This window comes from Amphiura filiformis, chromosome 2 (assembly GCF_039555335.1).
Source record: "Amphiura filiformis chromosome 2, Afil_fr2py, whole genome shotgun sequence".
Taxonomy (NCBI): domain Eukaryota; kingdom Metazoa; phylum Echinodermata; class Ophiuroidea; order Amphilepidida; family Amphiuridae; genus Amphiura; species Amphiura filiformis.
In genome coordinates, this window is record NC_092629.1 from 2,477,220 (window position 1) to 2,493,732 (window position 16,513).

The 16,513-nt window shown below is 35.5% G+C and overlaps 1 protein-coding gene across 1 annotated transcript; it reads right to left on the bottom strand.

The window, feature by feature from the left end:
* Positions 1-4,705: 4,705 nt before the first annotated feature.
* Positions 4,706-13,731, bottom strand: LOC140172410 (sodium/calcium exchanger Calx-like). The gene is made up of 6 exons (XM_072195562.1): positions 13,630-13,731; positions 12,161-12,385; positions 11,329-11,436; positions 9,514-9,741; positions 5,836-5,931; positions 4,706-4,818 (listed from the first exon to the last, which is right to left on the bottom strand). The coding sequence occupies exons 1-6, from the start codon at positions 13,697-13,699 to the stop codon at positions 4,706-4,708; spliced, it is 840 nt and encodes a 279-aa protein (XP_072051663.1). The 5' UTR covers positions 13,700-13,731.
* Between the last annotated feature and the right edge of the window lie 2,782 nt (positions 13,732-16,513).

Here is a 16,513-nt window from a genome sequence, read left to right on the forward strand (position 1 = left end):
ATCGGGAGTAGCCCCCACAATGAATAAGCCAGACAAAGAGAGACAAATCTTAATTATAGTGAATTCTGTGCAAATGCAATATTATAGAGGACGCTCCCTCAAAAATTGACGTAGCCTTTCAATTTTCTTCATTTTTTGTCGATATTTTTGAAAGGAAATAGGTCAGAATTTTATTGATCTATCCACAATTTTTAAGCGATTTCAGAACATTTTACAGATATTTTGTTGGTCCTCGACAGATCTCAGAAAGTCCCTGTAATAATCCTTTTTCATTTATCTATTGTCCCAGCAAACACAAAAACGTTTTTAAAACGTTTTAAATAAGTTATATTTTGGCTTTTGGTTTAGGTAAAACGTTTTAATAACATTAAAATGTCGGGTTATACAAAGGTCATGATAACGTTTTAAAACGTTTTGTATGGAAACACACTGCAACAATATTTTTAAATGTTTTCAAAAAATGTTATTGTAAACTATTTTTGCAAACATTTTTGCCAAATATTGTGTCAATACTTAAATAACATTATGTCAAAATGTTTGAACCCAGCAAACACAGAAATGTTCTTAAAATGTTGTTTTCAAAACCTTTTAATAACATTTAAATGTCGGGTTATATAAAGGTCATGAAAACGTTTTTAAAACGTTATTGAAAATATTTTGGGCAAACATTTTTCGCAAAATATTTTTTCAACCCAAAATAACATTCTGTTTAGAATGTTTTGTATTAAGTTTTCAAGAATGTTTTTAGAATGCTATTAAAACGTTTTTATACCCTTTATATAACCCGACATTTAAACGTTTTCTGTAAAACATTTTTGTTTGCTGAGCAGTAGATTATCAAAAAAGGTTATGAAAACGTTTTATACTCTTAATATACCCTTTATATAACCCGACATTTAAACATTTTCTGACAACCTTTTATAACCTTTTGCGAATGATGTCGAAAACGTTTTGTGTTTGCTGGGGTATTAGACAACCTCAGTTGATTATAATATAGTATCATTTTACAATTCGAAAAACTCCATTATTATTGTTATACATTACATTACATTACATTACATTACATTACATTACATTACTTTACATTACATTACATTTATAGCATACGGTAGTGTGTAATAGCTATGTGTCTACAGCAATATGTAGGTTGCCGCGCCTGCTGAAATTCAAATTTTAGTACAAAGTAGGTCCGCTCTGAAAGAAAAAAGTGAAAAAAAAAAGCAAAATTAAAGAATGATTTTAATCAAAATACTTTGATGTGGATATTTTGGTCGTTTTTGATTTATAATTTATACTGGATCAATATCAGAGACTGTTCTCCCATGATGCCCAAGTTAGTGTGTACAAACAGCCAGGCATCACCCTGATCGGAACTGGCTGTGAGCTCGTTATCATTCATTGCATCTGCCCACAATTTTTAAGCGATTTCAGAACATTTTACAGATATTCTGGTGTTGTGTGCATGCAGCATCATTTGCAAAGACTGTAACTCCCTGTACATTGGTGAATCTGGACGTAAACTCGAAAAGTGGCTGACAGAACATAAGTCCAAAGCGGCCAGTTCAAAATCGGCGATTAAGGAGCATATTGACAGGAGCAAAGGACACCAGATTGACTGGGAAAACGTAAAGGTGTTAGAGAAATAGTCAAATGCCTCCCCTCGAGGGTCGTGGAAGCAATCCATATTAGAACTAAAAGGCCCAGACTGAACCGTGACAAAGGGTTAGACCTTGATCCTGTCTGGGACAACCTCATGACCTCCCAGAATCAAGAGGGCGCCGCAATATCTTTTTGTTTGACGTCATCTACACCTGTGATGTAATCGGAGGTGTCTCAACATCCCTAGCAACGACTTTCTACTACCTTGGCTTGCGTGGCACAGTGTTGCACAGATTAGTCTTATAAACTATAGGTGGCTGGGTCAATTCTCAATGAAATATAGTGTCTGACATAGATACAAGTCGGGATACATAGACAAAAGAAATTTAAGTATTTATTTTAATTATAATAATCAATAGCTGCCATATGAGGATAGTTTTCTACTTTAACATCCAAGAACATGATATTTCATGGATGCAACATACCAAGTCTCCATTTTGTAGAGCTGGGTTCACCCCAAATGTAACTCCATCATAAGGGTAGAGCTGCAACGGCTGCTCTGCTGTATTACGTAGTCTACTTCTCACATATACACAAAGCCCTAAAAGAGTAAGCATGAGCAAGAGGAGGAAACCAACTACTGTGCCGATAATTATACCAGCAAAGGCGCCATCGGAGAGACCGTTGCCAGGTGTATCTGGTTCACCTGTTAGAATAAAAGAAAATAATCCATCAATATATATAGAGACTGGTCTGTGAAATATGCAGGGAACAGCATTATGACCATTTCTCGTTTCAATTGATCCTTTACATCATTTGGTGAAATTTTGTAAAGCATGGATCGTTATCTTTATTTCCAATTTTTTGGCAAAAATAACCAAATTGACTTTGATTGGCAAGGAAGTGCTGAACATAACGAATATAAATTACGCCTACAACAGTCTATTGCCCTTAGAGCTCCAAAGTCAGGGTCGGTCAGTCAATTCACATTTTTGCCACATGTATACAATATTTTAAAAAAACACAAGTTAACCACAAAACACAATGGTAAACAATGATTCATAAGGTTTATCAGACTTGTATCTTTTTTTTTGGATCGGAAGTGAACCCTTAATGACATTTGACCCCAATGACGTCATACTGTGAGGGCGCCCATGCAAATTAGTGACATTCTCGCAATGTACAAAAGTATAGCCTAAAAATTCTACAAAAATGCGACTTTCACCAAATTTTCTCCTAAATGTGAAAGGAAATTATTATTTTCACCTACAAGTAAATGTAGAATCATTTCATAAGAGTGAAATGAAAATCATTGAGGACTCACCCCCCCCCCCTCCCTCTATGGCCGGTCCTACCCCGGGTAAGGTGCTGGGGTAACAATTTTATCACTAAAATGAGCAAAAGGATTAGCTTAGGTCGTTTGGGCGTAAGCGTGTGCGTTTTTTTGTGGCGGATAAAAAATCTGGGGGGGGTGTGGTACAACTACCCCTTCGTAGTTTTAGGGTTAAGAGAGAGTAAAAAATACCATTATTATTATGTCTTCTATTATTTGTAAGTGGATTTCTTTTGTTATATATTGTATTATGAAGCCATCAATTGATGGAAACTCACATTCACGCACTCTACAGACTCCATACGTATAAACTTTTATGTTTGATATTCTTATGTGTGTGGATTTCTTTTGTTATATATTGTTTTGTGAGGCTGTAATTTTAGGGGAACAGTCTATATGCGCATAAACTGTTTGATGTTGTTTTGTGAGTCGAGTTTTAGTTTGTTTTATATTGTTTTATGAGGTGGTCATTTTTTTAGGAAAGAGTTAAAAAAATGTTATGTTTTATATTATTTTGTGAGTGGATTTCTTCCGTTATACAGGCTGAGTCAAAAAGAAGTAAACTCATGTTTGAGAAGCTGTAACTCGAGATCTGTAAGGAATCTGCTAAAAATGAAAATACCACTGGAAAGAGCAAATTCTACACGTCTATATTAAAAAAGGAATTGTTGCAATTGCTCACAGCAAACTCAAGTTATACTCATTTGAATACAACCACCCATTTTTGTAGCTGCACACGGTTTCACTTCCCAAGTAGAGGCCTACCTATTATATTGATTGTGATATTCAAATACAAATAAAGTTCTGTGGCAGGTGGTTTCGATCAATAATTCCTACAAGTTCAATATGAATTTTACCTCATTTCACTACATTACAATTAAACGGGCCAAATGACAACATGGCACCACAATTTACCGCACGGGAGCGCACGTTTCTGTCGACGAAGTATCATGAAACTGCGAGCCCCACTGAAGTTCGGCGTATTTTTCGTCTCCAATTTCCTCAGCTAGCCGGGTTTCATGTAAGGGAGCAGTATATAAGAATGTGAACAAGCTCAATGTGCATGGGACACTAAGGAACAGACAGCCGGAAGCTTCAGGCAGACCACGAACTGCTAGATCACAAGTGAACATTGCTAGAGTTAGTTACAGCAAGACCAAAGATCAGCTTAATCCCCAATCAAGCTTCTGCCGGATCGTTCGCAAAGACTAAAACTGGTATCCCTACAAACTATAAGGCCGTCATGGACTTTGTTGAATATTAATTTTTTTAAAGCAAAAGTTTCAACAATAAATCCTGTTAGCACTTTGCTGATTCGTCGAAATTGAAATGGATGAAAATCAACCAGCCGTGTGCAGCTACAAAAATGGGTGGTTGTATTCAAATGAGTATAACTTAAGCTTGCTGTGAGCAATTGCAACAATTCTTTTTTTTTATTTAGACGTGTAGAATTTGCCCTTTCCAGTGGTATTTTCATTTTTAGCAGATTACTTACAGATCTCGAGTTACAGCTTCTCAAACATGAGTTTACTTCTTTTTGACTCAGCCTGTATATTGTTTTGTAAGGCCATCATTTTAGGGGAAAGATTTTTTGCCTCACTCACATATACATTCACGCCCTCTACCGCGTCTATACGCATTAACTGTTATGTTTGATATTGTTTTGTGAGTAAATTTCTTTTGGTTTTATTTTGTTTTGTGAGGCTGTCATTTTTAGGAAAGAATTATGTTACATTTTCTTTTATTTTTTTGGGTGTGGTTTAGAGTTATTGCTTAATGTCCACACCTACCTGTTTCACACGTTGCTCCACTGTACGCGGCAGGACAACTACACATGTTTGGTCCAGTGCAAACCCCATTATTCTGGCAGGGTGGAGTACATGTAGCTGAAAAGTGAATCACACTTTTAGCAGGTTCAAACATATTACTATGCTTAACTATGAAAGCATATGTATATCGCTCTTTCAAAGAACAGCACTTTACAAATCCAGTGCATAAAACATAAAGAGCAAGAATGCCTGTTGTCAGGAAAGATCAGATGGGTTAAGTCACATGGCAATGGATGGTCTTCTGTCAGAGAAAGAGTGATACCAGGTCAGGGCCCGAGAGTACAGCAGGAAAACAAGCTAAATTAATAAGCAGGAAAAGCTAAACTAATAAGCAGGAAAAGAAGCTAAGTTAATAAGTAGACAGGTACAATAGAACAACAAATGCATTCGGCCATTAAGACGGGTTTAACCGATTTACCACTTGCTGGCAGTTACATGTATCTCTATTTACATGATAAGCTAAAAATAAGTACCAAACTCATCTCAAGTGGAGGTCACTTCAAATCATCCCCAAGTCTCATGGTTTAGTGATGTTCTCTGTATTCTTAAACTTTGTGACTTGGGGATTTTTTGAACTCTGGGAGGGTAAAATGGGGTTAGCAATGATTTGTTGGCCGACCGAGAGTGGACCAAACAGGCCGAGAAGGGGGCAAGTAATGTTTGGCAAAAGGGAAAACAGTACAAAAATGTTCAAATATGCAAAATTTCCTGCTCGCTACGATAACATCATTGGGAACCCAAAAGGTTGGCATGTGCAAGGCGAGAGGGCAAAGATTTTTTGGGCAGGTCGGTAGGGGGCAATCAATGAATGGCAGGCTAAGAGGGGGAAAAATAATATTGGTACGTCATTTGGAAATTTTTACCCCCCCCCCTTCATAATTATTGGACAGCCCCTTATTATGTAAAACGAAATACATGTATAAACAAAATTATTGACATTTAAGTGAAAAAAGAACTGGGTCATGTGCCGCCTTATACTGAATAGACTATATAGTAGCTGTCAAGTGCATCCTTTTGATATGGGTGTACACGTATGTCCAATGAAGTAAAGAGTGACAAATGATTTCTACTCACTTTGTCCGCAGTTGTTACCCGTGAAACCAGGAGGACAGATGCACGTGTTGAGTGCAGTACAAAAGCCATTGTTGAGACACGCTGGATTACACAATGCTTAAAAGAAATCAAAGTAATATTATTATAAATTAAGATAAACAGGTACTCTACATTTCATCTTATTCCACTTTATTCAGTTTATATGTGCCCTAAGTATCAGCGGCAATAGCAACGACAACATTATCACCGTCATGTTGATATATTTTACTATAACATAAACACAAAACCAAAATCAAATCCTGATAGTATTATATAACCATGATAACCGTCATAAATTTAATACTAACAATGTTATGGCAATTTGATTGATATTGTCCTGTCAAGAACCTTGTTATAGCTCAAATTTACTACAACAGAAGTTATAACAAATATAAATACCAGTAGGTTATAAAAATTATGTGCATTTTTAAAAGTTGCAAATCAAAAGGAGCATAAAAGAGCGAAGAGGAAACCTGGTTTTACAGCAATAAAGCTTTGTAACGGCCCAAGAGCGCACTCAGCGCAAAATATTGTGATTTGAATTTGGCATTTATGGGTAAGACTGTTTTAACTGGACTTCCCCTTATTTCGACTTTAATGTTAACTAGTTATATGTTAATAAACGCGTATCACTTGTTGGGAGTGAAATTGCACCAAATAATGCACGCGTACTGAGATGTTGATGCATCTAAAGCACGAGCCCCGAAGGGGGGTGCATTAGACGCATCAACATCTCAGTACAATTGAATTATTTTGAACAATTTCTCAAGCAACAAGTGATACGCATTGATTAACCTATTTCACACAAGAAGGGTCCGAATAATTGGCAGTCGATGTGCTGTTATGGTCACCAAAATGACCCAGGCCAAAATCACCTGCTTCGGGTTCACGCAACACCAAACACACAAACACACTGTTTATTACTTAAAACACTTATGATTATTTATTAATTAGTGCAGTATGGCTATCAATCAATCCTTATACAATATTACAACAATTACGTAAGATTACGATAAAGACTTCTTTATGCTATGGTTACTTAGCTAAGCCTGGAGATCTTGATTGGCTGGCTTTCAGATGAGATTCCGTTGATGGTCTCAGTTCTTGATCCCAGATCCGGCAATGTCTGCGATCCTATCTACCACAATCTCAGTCCAAAGTCCTGATGACTATACTTTCACTACCCTAGCTACTCTGCTAGTGTTCTGCAAATGGTCTTCTATGTTGACCTTAAGCTCCTCTCTTGGAGATCTCTTGAGCAAGCTTTCTGCTCCACTTGACAGACAGATAACACTCTATGCTAGTCCAGCAAAATATCACAGTTCGGTGATGGAGATACTTCAGTCTGTCACTTCTTTGAGTCGACAAACAATAAAGCACTATTGGCTTTCACTACCGCCTTTGGCGTAAATAATTCTCTCCAACACGCACACACAAGAACCGCGAACCGAAGTTTGAAGACTTCAATGGTAACTTTGTACCAATACTGGCTAACATAAGTTTCACAGAGTTTCCTCTTACAAATCAAAAAGACTGCCTTCCCTGCCAATTATTAAATCTCCAGGCTTTTATACTATTTCTTATTATTCTATATTAATCTAAATTATTACAGCATTTAATTATCCCATATATGGTGCATTACATCACCACAAGCCAATCAGATTCATTACTCTGTATAAATAGTTCTAAAAATAGCACATTACCTAAACACAAACCAATCAGACACTGTACCCTGACTTTTGGCACTGTGCCAGCACTTTACTACTGTGGTAATTAAGTAATCATGACCATTAGAGTATGATCTAAATGTTGCTAGAACTTTCTCCACATTAGTAGATATATGAATTTCTTGACCACTTGGATTATTAACCTTCTAGAATATTCCATGCACAAACAAATAAGAGATAAATATCAAAACAAGTGAAAATTAATGTTTGATGACAAAATATATAACTTTTAATGATTATTATGGAATAATTTTGGGGCGCACATAACAGTGCGCCATCTTGGAAAAATAGCTCGAAATAGACTTCCTCGACAGTCGTTCAAGATTGAGGAGATTTTATCCTGACGATGTTAGACTTGATCAAGACTTGGTCCAGAGCAGCACCAGGTCCTATCACCCTCTCAAATATCAAGCCATTCAATCTCGCATCCAACTGTACAGACTCATTTTGCCCACGCACCGTCAACTGGTGGAACAACCTCCCTGGAGATGTCTTCGCCCTGCCAACAGCTGAGGCCTTCAAGGGAGCAGTTGCAGCAGCACACATTTAAAGGACCAGACTTGTTTACTTGCACACTGTATAATATGCACCGCAACTTTGGTACCGCACTAGAGCATTCTAAGTTTTTCCATGGCTCTACATCCTCTGGAGGATTATGCTGAGTATCAACGTAGAAGTAGAAGTACGGTAGAAGTAGAAGTCAAGACGGACTGTCGTTTGTACTGTAGCGGTCTAAATGTGCATATTTCATACATAAAATTAGCTCTAAATTCAATAAAACAAGTAAAATATGGACCTTATGTTCTCTCTCCTAACATTAAATTTGATGAAAAGGGTATTTCTTTTTTAAAACAAATAAATATACGTTCAAATTGCGTTACAATCGTACCTGTACTTGCCGGTCTGGAACTAAGACTAATTTGCGCACTGAAATAGTCCCTTTGACCTATAAAGCAGTAACGCGCATCATAGCCGTTCACAAGTACGTAAGTTTTAGGCTGCGCACTGAAATGCATAGCAACCGGCATAGCAACTGTCAATTAACTGCCGGCGAAGTGACTTCATTTTTTATACGGGGATTGAATACGAGCGTCACGGCCCTGGTCATCATCACGACACTTGTAAACAAATTTGAAGAATAGAAGGCCGACGCAGCGCCAAAGCAGGCATGTAAGTGTATAATTATTTAATGATAAATGAACTACCACTAAATGTTCCTGTCAGTGCTGCAGTGCAAAACTTCTCATGCAATTCCATCTTTAACATTACATTCAAATAATAATTATATTGTAAATTGGAACTGACACCAATTTTTTTTAGGAATATCTTGTTTTAATAAAAGATAATAGGCAAACATAAAACATAATGGTGTTAGATATTTGATAAAACATTCCATTTTCTTAGGAAAGGTAAAATCAAATTATAGAGGGCGCTATTAAGTGCAAATAATCCAAGTCTTTCTTTATTTTGGATTTGTTTTTCCTTTCATTAACAAATGAAATATTTTATTAAAAATCTAACCCCAACATTTTTTAAGAAATCCGACACCAAAACATCCACGATGGCCGTCATTGGAATATGCAAATTAGGTAATTTTCGCATTTGTTTGGTTGTATTCAAACAAAGCGTCCTTGGCACTAACTATAAAGTGTCTAGCATGTTTGATAAAAAAAAACTATTTTTAGTGGAACCTTTCAATGGAACATTTTGAAAATGCAAGTTTGAAATACCGGATCAATCTTTGTCAGTTAAGAGTTTTTGGTAGCAAAATTAATCAAATTTTCATGATCAGATTTAGATTTATAATTGGTTAGTACAACAGAAGTGAAGACTTTCTTTTTGTGTTGTGTTTAGTTGCAACTGGAATATTCAAAATTCACAGTTAGCCGCGTCATTAACTTAACCTAAATAAAACGAATTATGGCAAACTTACGATCAGAACTCACGATGACTACAACGGCGGTTGATGGCTCGCAAATGCGGTTCGGATCTGCAGCACTGATGCGTACGGTAAACTGCTCCTGAGGTTCATACTCTTCATCCGAATTAATAGTTAATCCAGGCACGTTCATTACTCCCGTATCCACTGGGAAATCTACAGATAACGCTGCCCTGGTGTAATCTACATTCTCTACTGCCGAGCCTCCGATAGTCTGAAAATCTGAAATTATAGTGTTGCATAGCAGACAAATAAAAAAGAGAAAACGCTCACATTGATAAACGCGTATTTATGTTATATATATATATATCAATTGAACTTTGCAGAAAGTCAAAGATGTATGTACAGCGACAGTTGTCTAAATGGGACAAATAATGATGATTTTCAGTAAAAATGTCATTGATGGTCTGTTTAAAACCGACTTTACTTCAATTTAGCTCACTTCACCACTAAAATTGCACATTTTTCGAGTTTATAGGGCGAAAATGAAGTAAATATTGGACCAGTTCAGCACGGTTTTAAAATGTTTTAGGAACAACTTTCAAAAAGTGTGGACATTTCTAAGCCGTCGGTGTCATTTTTTGTAACACAAGTCTCATCTGTATTTTTTTTATTACGCCGTATATACTTTTATATTTGGTACTTATGTACAGCTATGGGTCTCGGGATCCAGTAATATCTGAAAAAGTACATTCCCAATGTAATGTCGCTATAACGTCAAAATACAAGTGTGTCTTCGATAATTTGATCAATTCTATACCAAAACTGATACCACAACTGATTTACGATTTAGGGAAAGTAAAAAAAGAGAAAAAAATTATAATTTTCCTTACTTTTTGATTTGCTATGATTTATGTTCAAAATAGAGATAATTATGATACTATATGTGCCCTACACGTTATGTACTCAGTCTGCCAAACTTTCCGGAAATGGCAAATGGGTCACGTGACATGGATCCGTCACATTTCATTGCTCCGTCACTGAATATACCACCATACGCCACGTATAACTTCAGCTAGCCGAATTTCCCTCGTCTAGTAAAGACTTACTATAAAGCACAACAACGCCTGACGGTGTGGATGGTCATGCCAACGCAATTATGCGGCCTTTCTCTATGGACTAGATTTCCCTCATATGGAATTGCCATAAAAACGAAATAGTAATCTTTAGAGGTTACCTACGACAATTTTATAGATATTTAACCAGATTTTCAATCATCATTTTCACTAAAATAAAAAAATGGCGTATATAAAATAATCTGCCTCATAAACCAAATAAATTTTAACCCGATTGGGTATCACGAATCGTGATAAATAATGTACAGTTAACATTCAAATATACCTTTATACATCGAATGTTACAGTTTTTACACACTCGGCTATTACTAAAAGGTAATCAGGCTTACCTAGCCTGTGCATTAAATTAGCGTTATTTTTTTTTCTATTCTAACAACACTTCTAGAAACTTATAACCATGAGGTACAACTGTATAGTGAAATGTTTTTATTTTATCATATGACATTCCGTTTCTGAAATGTCCATTGGGTGTTTTCCCATTCAAATTAATTTCCAGTGAATACATCGCTTGGTCTTAATAGCAAATCCTTTCTGAAAGTTTATTTTGCAATGAAAATTCCTTTCAAGCGAGCACATTGCTCAATCTCACTACGCGCCTCATTATCGTTCTAGGAATGCAATACATGAATACGGTAATGCCGTGTTACTGCCATGGATACGCGGATAGGCCTACCGATGATTACAGTGCCGCCATTTTATTTAAAGGTTTACAAGTATGCAACAAGGCACTTACAAACAACGGTTGACGGATCTCCAAGAAAGCCCCGTTTAACGACGCCGATGATAAACGGCTCATCAGATTCTGGGGCACTGTAATACCACCTTTCGAGGGAGAAGCAATCTGAAAGTGATCATAATTAACTACGTTACACATCCAGCTACTTGCTTATACGTCTAGCCATCTTCTTTTGTTCTATTGTCCATTGTATTCATTGTTTCTTATTGGACGTTTAAGATAATCTTGGACAGGTAAATAAATTTTGAGCAAGAGAACTACATGTTCGTATTTGGAAACACTGGTCTCATTATCTGACTTTTTGGACATTTCTAGAAACTTAAAATTGATCAAAGTACAAGTACAACATTCATTATTTAATTATTTGGATGGAACGACCAGACTATTGAGGGCTCTAATTTGAATTAATATACCTGTACCCCCCCCAAAAAAAAACACACACAAAGATTCCGACAAATTAGTTTACAAAACAAGAGCCGTGCGGGCATAAAACTGTTCCACCAAGGATGTTTGCACCTAAAATGCAGTTCATTACATGCAACAAGACTAGTCGTTAGAAACCTACAATATTGTCAATATCGTGCGAATTATACCAATCAACATTTGAAATAGTGAAGCTCGTGAATTTGTGATTCCACACCACAGTTTAAGCTTAAGTTTTAACGTAGAGCTCACAATATGGACATCATTGAGGCTACTTAAATTTGTTCTTGAGCTAGAAGCAAATAAAGAAGAGTCGTAAGAAGAAGTTAAAGAGCATAAGCAGAATGTCTATGACCTGTTACACGGGCATATATATATATATATATATATATAACAAAAAACTTACAGTCGTCATCTTTGATATTTACAGTAGCTCTGCTTTGTGGGCGTATCACGCCACCTAATGGTTGAGAAATCGACAATTGGAAACATTCTGTTGACTCTAGCAAGTGGTCATTCTCAATTGTTACTTGCTGAGCCTTACAAATCTCATTAGACGCGAAGCTGATACGTAGATTGAGTCGGGTGTAATCATTAGGGGCTATAGCATCTACATTAGATGTCGTAAGAACTGGAAAGAAATGAAAAAAAAAGTATTTATCATTTTCTTTAAAGCCATAATGTATGATCTTATAATATGAAATTGGTTAATTTTTTTTCAAACCTGGTTTGTTTTCCCAACTTGCACCTAGATGGAATCGGCCAAATTTGTTGACTGTGTAGGTCAACAGAGCAAAGTTCGACATTAAGTCATAATCTTAGAAAATTATGACTTTATGTCCTCCCATAGACCTGCATGTTGAATGGCCTAAATAACCAGTGGATTATCTTTCACCTTACCTTATTACACTTTACCTTACCTCAGCTTAAAATGGACAGAACCCCTTCCCGGCAGTTATTACTAATGATATTTCAACATTTTGAATAAAGAATTAAAATTTGACGGAAATCGTACATTAACCCAGCAAACACAGAAACGTTTTAAAACGTTTTAAATAAGTTATATTTTGGCTTTTGGTTTAGGTAAAAACGTTTTAATAACATTAAAATGTCGGGTTATATAAAGGTCATGATAACGTTTTAAAACGTTTTGTATGAAAACACACTACAACAATATTTTTAAATGTTTTCAAAAAATGTTATTGTAAACTATTTTTGCAAACATTTTTGCCAAATATTGTGTCAATACTCAAATAACATTATGTTGAAATATTTGAACGTAGCAAACACAGAAATGTTCTTAAAATGTTTTTTCAAACCTTTTAATAACATTTAAATGTCGGGTTATATAAAGGTCATGAAAACGTTTTTAAAACGTTATTGAAAATATTTTGGGCAAACATTTTTCGCAAAATATTTTTTCAACCCCAAAATAACATTTTGTTTAAAATGTTTTGTATCAAGTTTTCAAGAATGTTTTTGTAATGTTATTAAAACGTTTTTATACCCTTTATATAACCCGACATTTAAACGTTTTCTGTAAAACATTTTTGTTTGCTGTGCAGTAGATTATCAAAAATGTTTTTTAAGGTTATGAAAACGTTTTAAACTCTTTATATACCCTTTATATAACCCGACATTTAAACGTTTTCTGACACCCTTTTATAACCTTTTGCGAATGATGTCGAAAACGTTTTGTGTTTGCTGGGTAAGGCTTTAACAATACTTGTATTACAAACGCCTTGCGAGGTCTGTATTTTAGATTTCTAAAAGATATTAACACTGCTATGACTGTTAAACAAATTCAAGTTCGCATTTTCCATAGAAAGTAATATAAAATTGAGCTGAGCATTTTGTGTAAATTTTCTTGCATACCAACACTTCCTTCCTGGCTCACGTCACCTTTCCTGCAGATCCCTATGTTCACAGCAGAACTCGACTCCATAACTGGGTACAATGTGTTATCTAGATAGAACTGGCTCTCTATAAATTAAAACAATAGCAAAATTTCAAAAAAGGCCAACTTAAATTGGCGTATAGACAAAAAAAAATGAAATTATGATTTATAGCGTCATTTAAGGATACCGTCTATATGAAAAGAAAAACAGCCGCCTAGTCCTTCACCCACACCTTACCAGAGAGTATCCTCTCAGTAGAACGTCAAATTCATTTAGTTGCAGCATTCTATGAGATCATTTTTAAAAGTACTTAATTGTCACAACTGCCTACTATTAAGGATCGAGCTCCCTGATTTGTTAAAACACATCACATGTGAGCCCTTTATTCAATCACCGCATACGATTTTCCTTGATTACGTGTACTATATTTCTACAATACAAGCTGTCACTTGCGCTATGCATACGGGCATGCGCATTACCTCGTTGTAAAATACTTTAATGGAGAAATGTGAAAATTTTCTCTTTAAATAGCACAATTTTGACGGTAAAAGAATTAAAACAATAAAAGGTTGCCCCCTTATAATTTACACCCAAATAATGTGTCCTGGTGTGAATTATCTTTTGTAGAAGTTCAGTTGCAATCATAATTATGCTTTAACCACCCTCTAGCAGTTGAGCCAGCTTAAGTTGGCAACCTATCTGGCTCGCCCGAACTTTTCTGATGAAAACGAGTGAAAATAAACTAGAGCGAACCATGTGGCTTCGGCAGTATATTGTGATAGGCCTATACCACTATCACCCGGAGTCTGTAATGGACATAATCTCGAAATGCTACGAAGGTATGACCGGCCGAGAGGTGTTAATGAAAGAAGAAAAGTAAAGAATATAAAATAAACTAGAGCAACTGTGCTCTTTGCAAGGGCACAAGGTACAGCAAGTTAGGCAGATGACCGTGATGATCTGATCAAGCAGCAATACTGTGCTGGATAGTATTAATTTTGATAAGACTGTTTCATTAATTGCCGTTTTAATACCTTGATCATGGAAAGCCGGTATTTTGAAAACGCAAATTCTGACCTCTGTATGACCCCCTTAATGACCTTAAATGAATTTTAAAATATTTAAAACATGTTAAGAATGTCATAAGGATCATTGCATTTAAATTTCAGCTCAATTGAAGCATTTTGAAAACTTGACCTTTGATCCCTTTATTGCCCCTTAATGACCTTCAATGAATTTTAAAATATTTTCAACATGTTTAGAATGTCATAAGGATCATTGCGTTTAAATTTCAGCTCAATCGGAGCATTTTGGAAAACTTGACCTTTGACCCCTTTATGACCCCTTAATGACCTTAAATGAATCTTAAAATGTTTTTAAAATGTTTAGAATGTCATAAGAATCATTGCATATAAATTTCAACTCAATAAGCCTAATCGGCATTGGAAGTTTGCAATGCATTGTAGGACAGTTTTTGCAGTTTTAGGACACTTTGTCCTTTGACCTTTCAGAAAGTTCAGAAATATTGGGTTTTTGTACGTACAAAATATAATCTAAAATGTTTTACAATAATTAAAACAAATATAAAAAATATTAGTATTTTATAAATTAATTATTTAGTATTTTTAATGATCAACATTACGACAATAATAAGAAAATTAATAATAATTACGTCAATTTTCTCGATATGTCAGAGGTCAAAGTGTCCCAAAACTGCTCTCAAAAACCGGAAGTTAGAATGGCGATTGGGCTTATTGGAGCATTTTGAAAAACTTGACCTTTGACCCCTTTATGACCCCTTAATGACCTTAAATAAATTTTAAAATGTTTTACACATGTTTAGAATGTCATAAGGATCATTGCATTTAAATTTAAGCTCAATCGGAGCATTTTCGGTTAAAATGACCTTGTTGACCCCTGTGACCCCTGGATGACCTGTGACGTTTGGAAATATATTTTTATTATATTCTTATGTTTTCCTCTTTCATATGACACCATTCATGGGGTCATACCTTCGTGGCATTTAGAGATATGTCCATTTCAGACCAAAAGGTTGCTGAGTAAGGAAGTAAGGAAGTAAGAAAGTAAGGAAGGAAGAAACATAGACTACTATAGGCTGAGACCATTTCATGGTTCAGCAAAAAGTATTATTAAAAGAAATAAAGGCCCGACACATACCGGTTGGTGCTGCTTCTAAGCATATCACTGTAGCCGTCGAAGGAGTGCAAAGACTGTAGGTGGCCGTGGCTGCTGTATCAGGTGTAATCGATATTCCTAAGGCTTCCACACCTTCCATAACACCATCATCCATACATGTTACTGCAATTGTGGCAGCGAAGATGGCTCTAGTAGCATCAAATGTTAGTTGAAATGTAGTACCTGTTGGGGCCACTGTGTAATCATCAGTGCTAGTGGTAACGTCGTTTGTAACAATGGCTGTCAAAACCATAAACAAATTATTTTCAATTTTATTGCATTTTAATGCAGCCTTCGTGACTCACCAGCAAAATGTTTTCGACATTATTCGCAGACGGTTGGAAAAGATTGCCAGAAAACGTTTAAATGTTAGGTTATATAAAGGGTATATAAAGGGTTTGAAACGTTATCATAACGTTCAAAAACATTTTTTAATATTGAAGACATTTTAACATATTGTTTTTTAAGTGTTGATTAAATATATGACCAAAAATAACATTTTAATAACATTTTATTTTGTTATTAAAACGTTTTACCACAAAACCCAAAATATAGCCTGTTTGAAACGTTTTAAAAACGTTTTGTGTTTGTTGGATTATGGTCTTTACTTTTCTATCTTTTGCGTGTTTTTAATTCTACAATTAATCTGTAAATAAGTTCTTTAA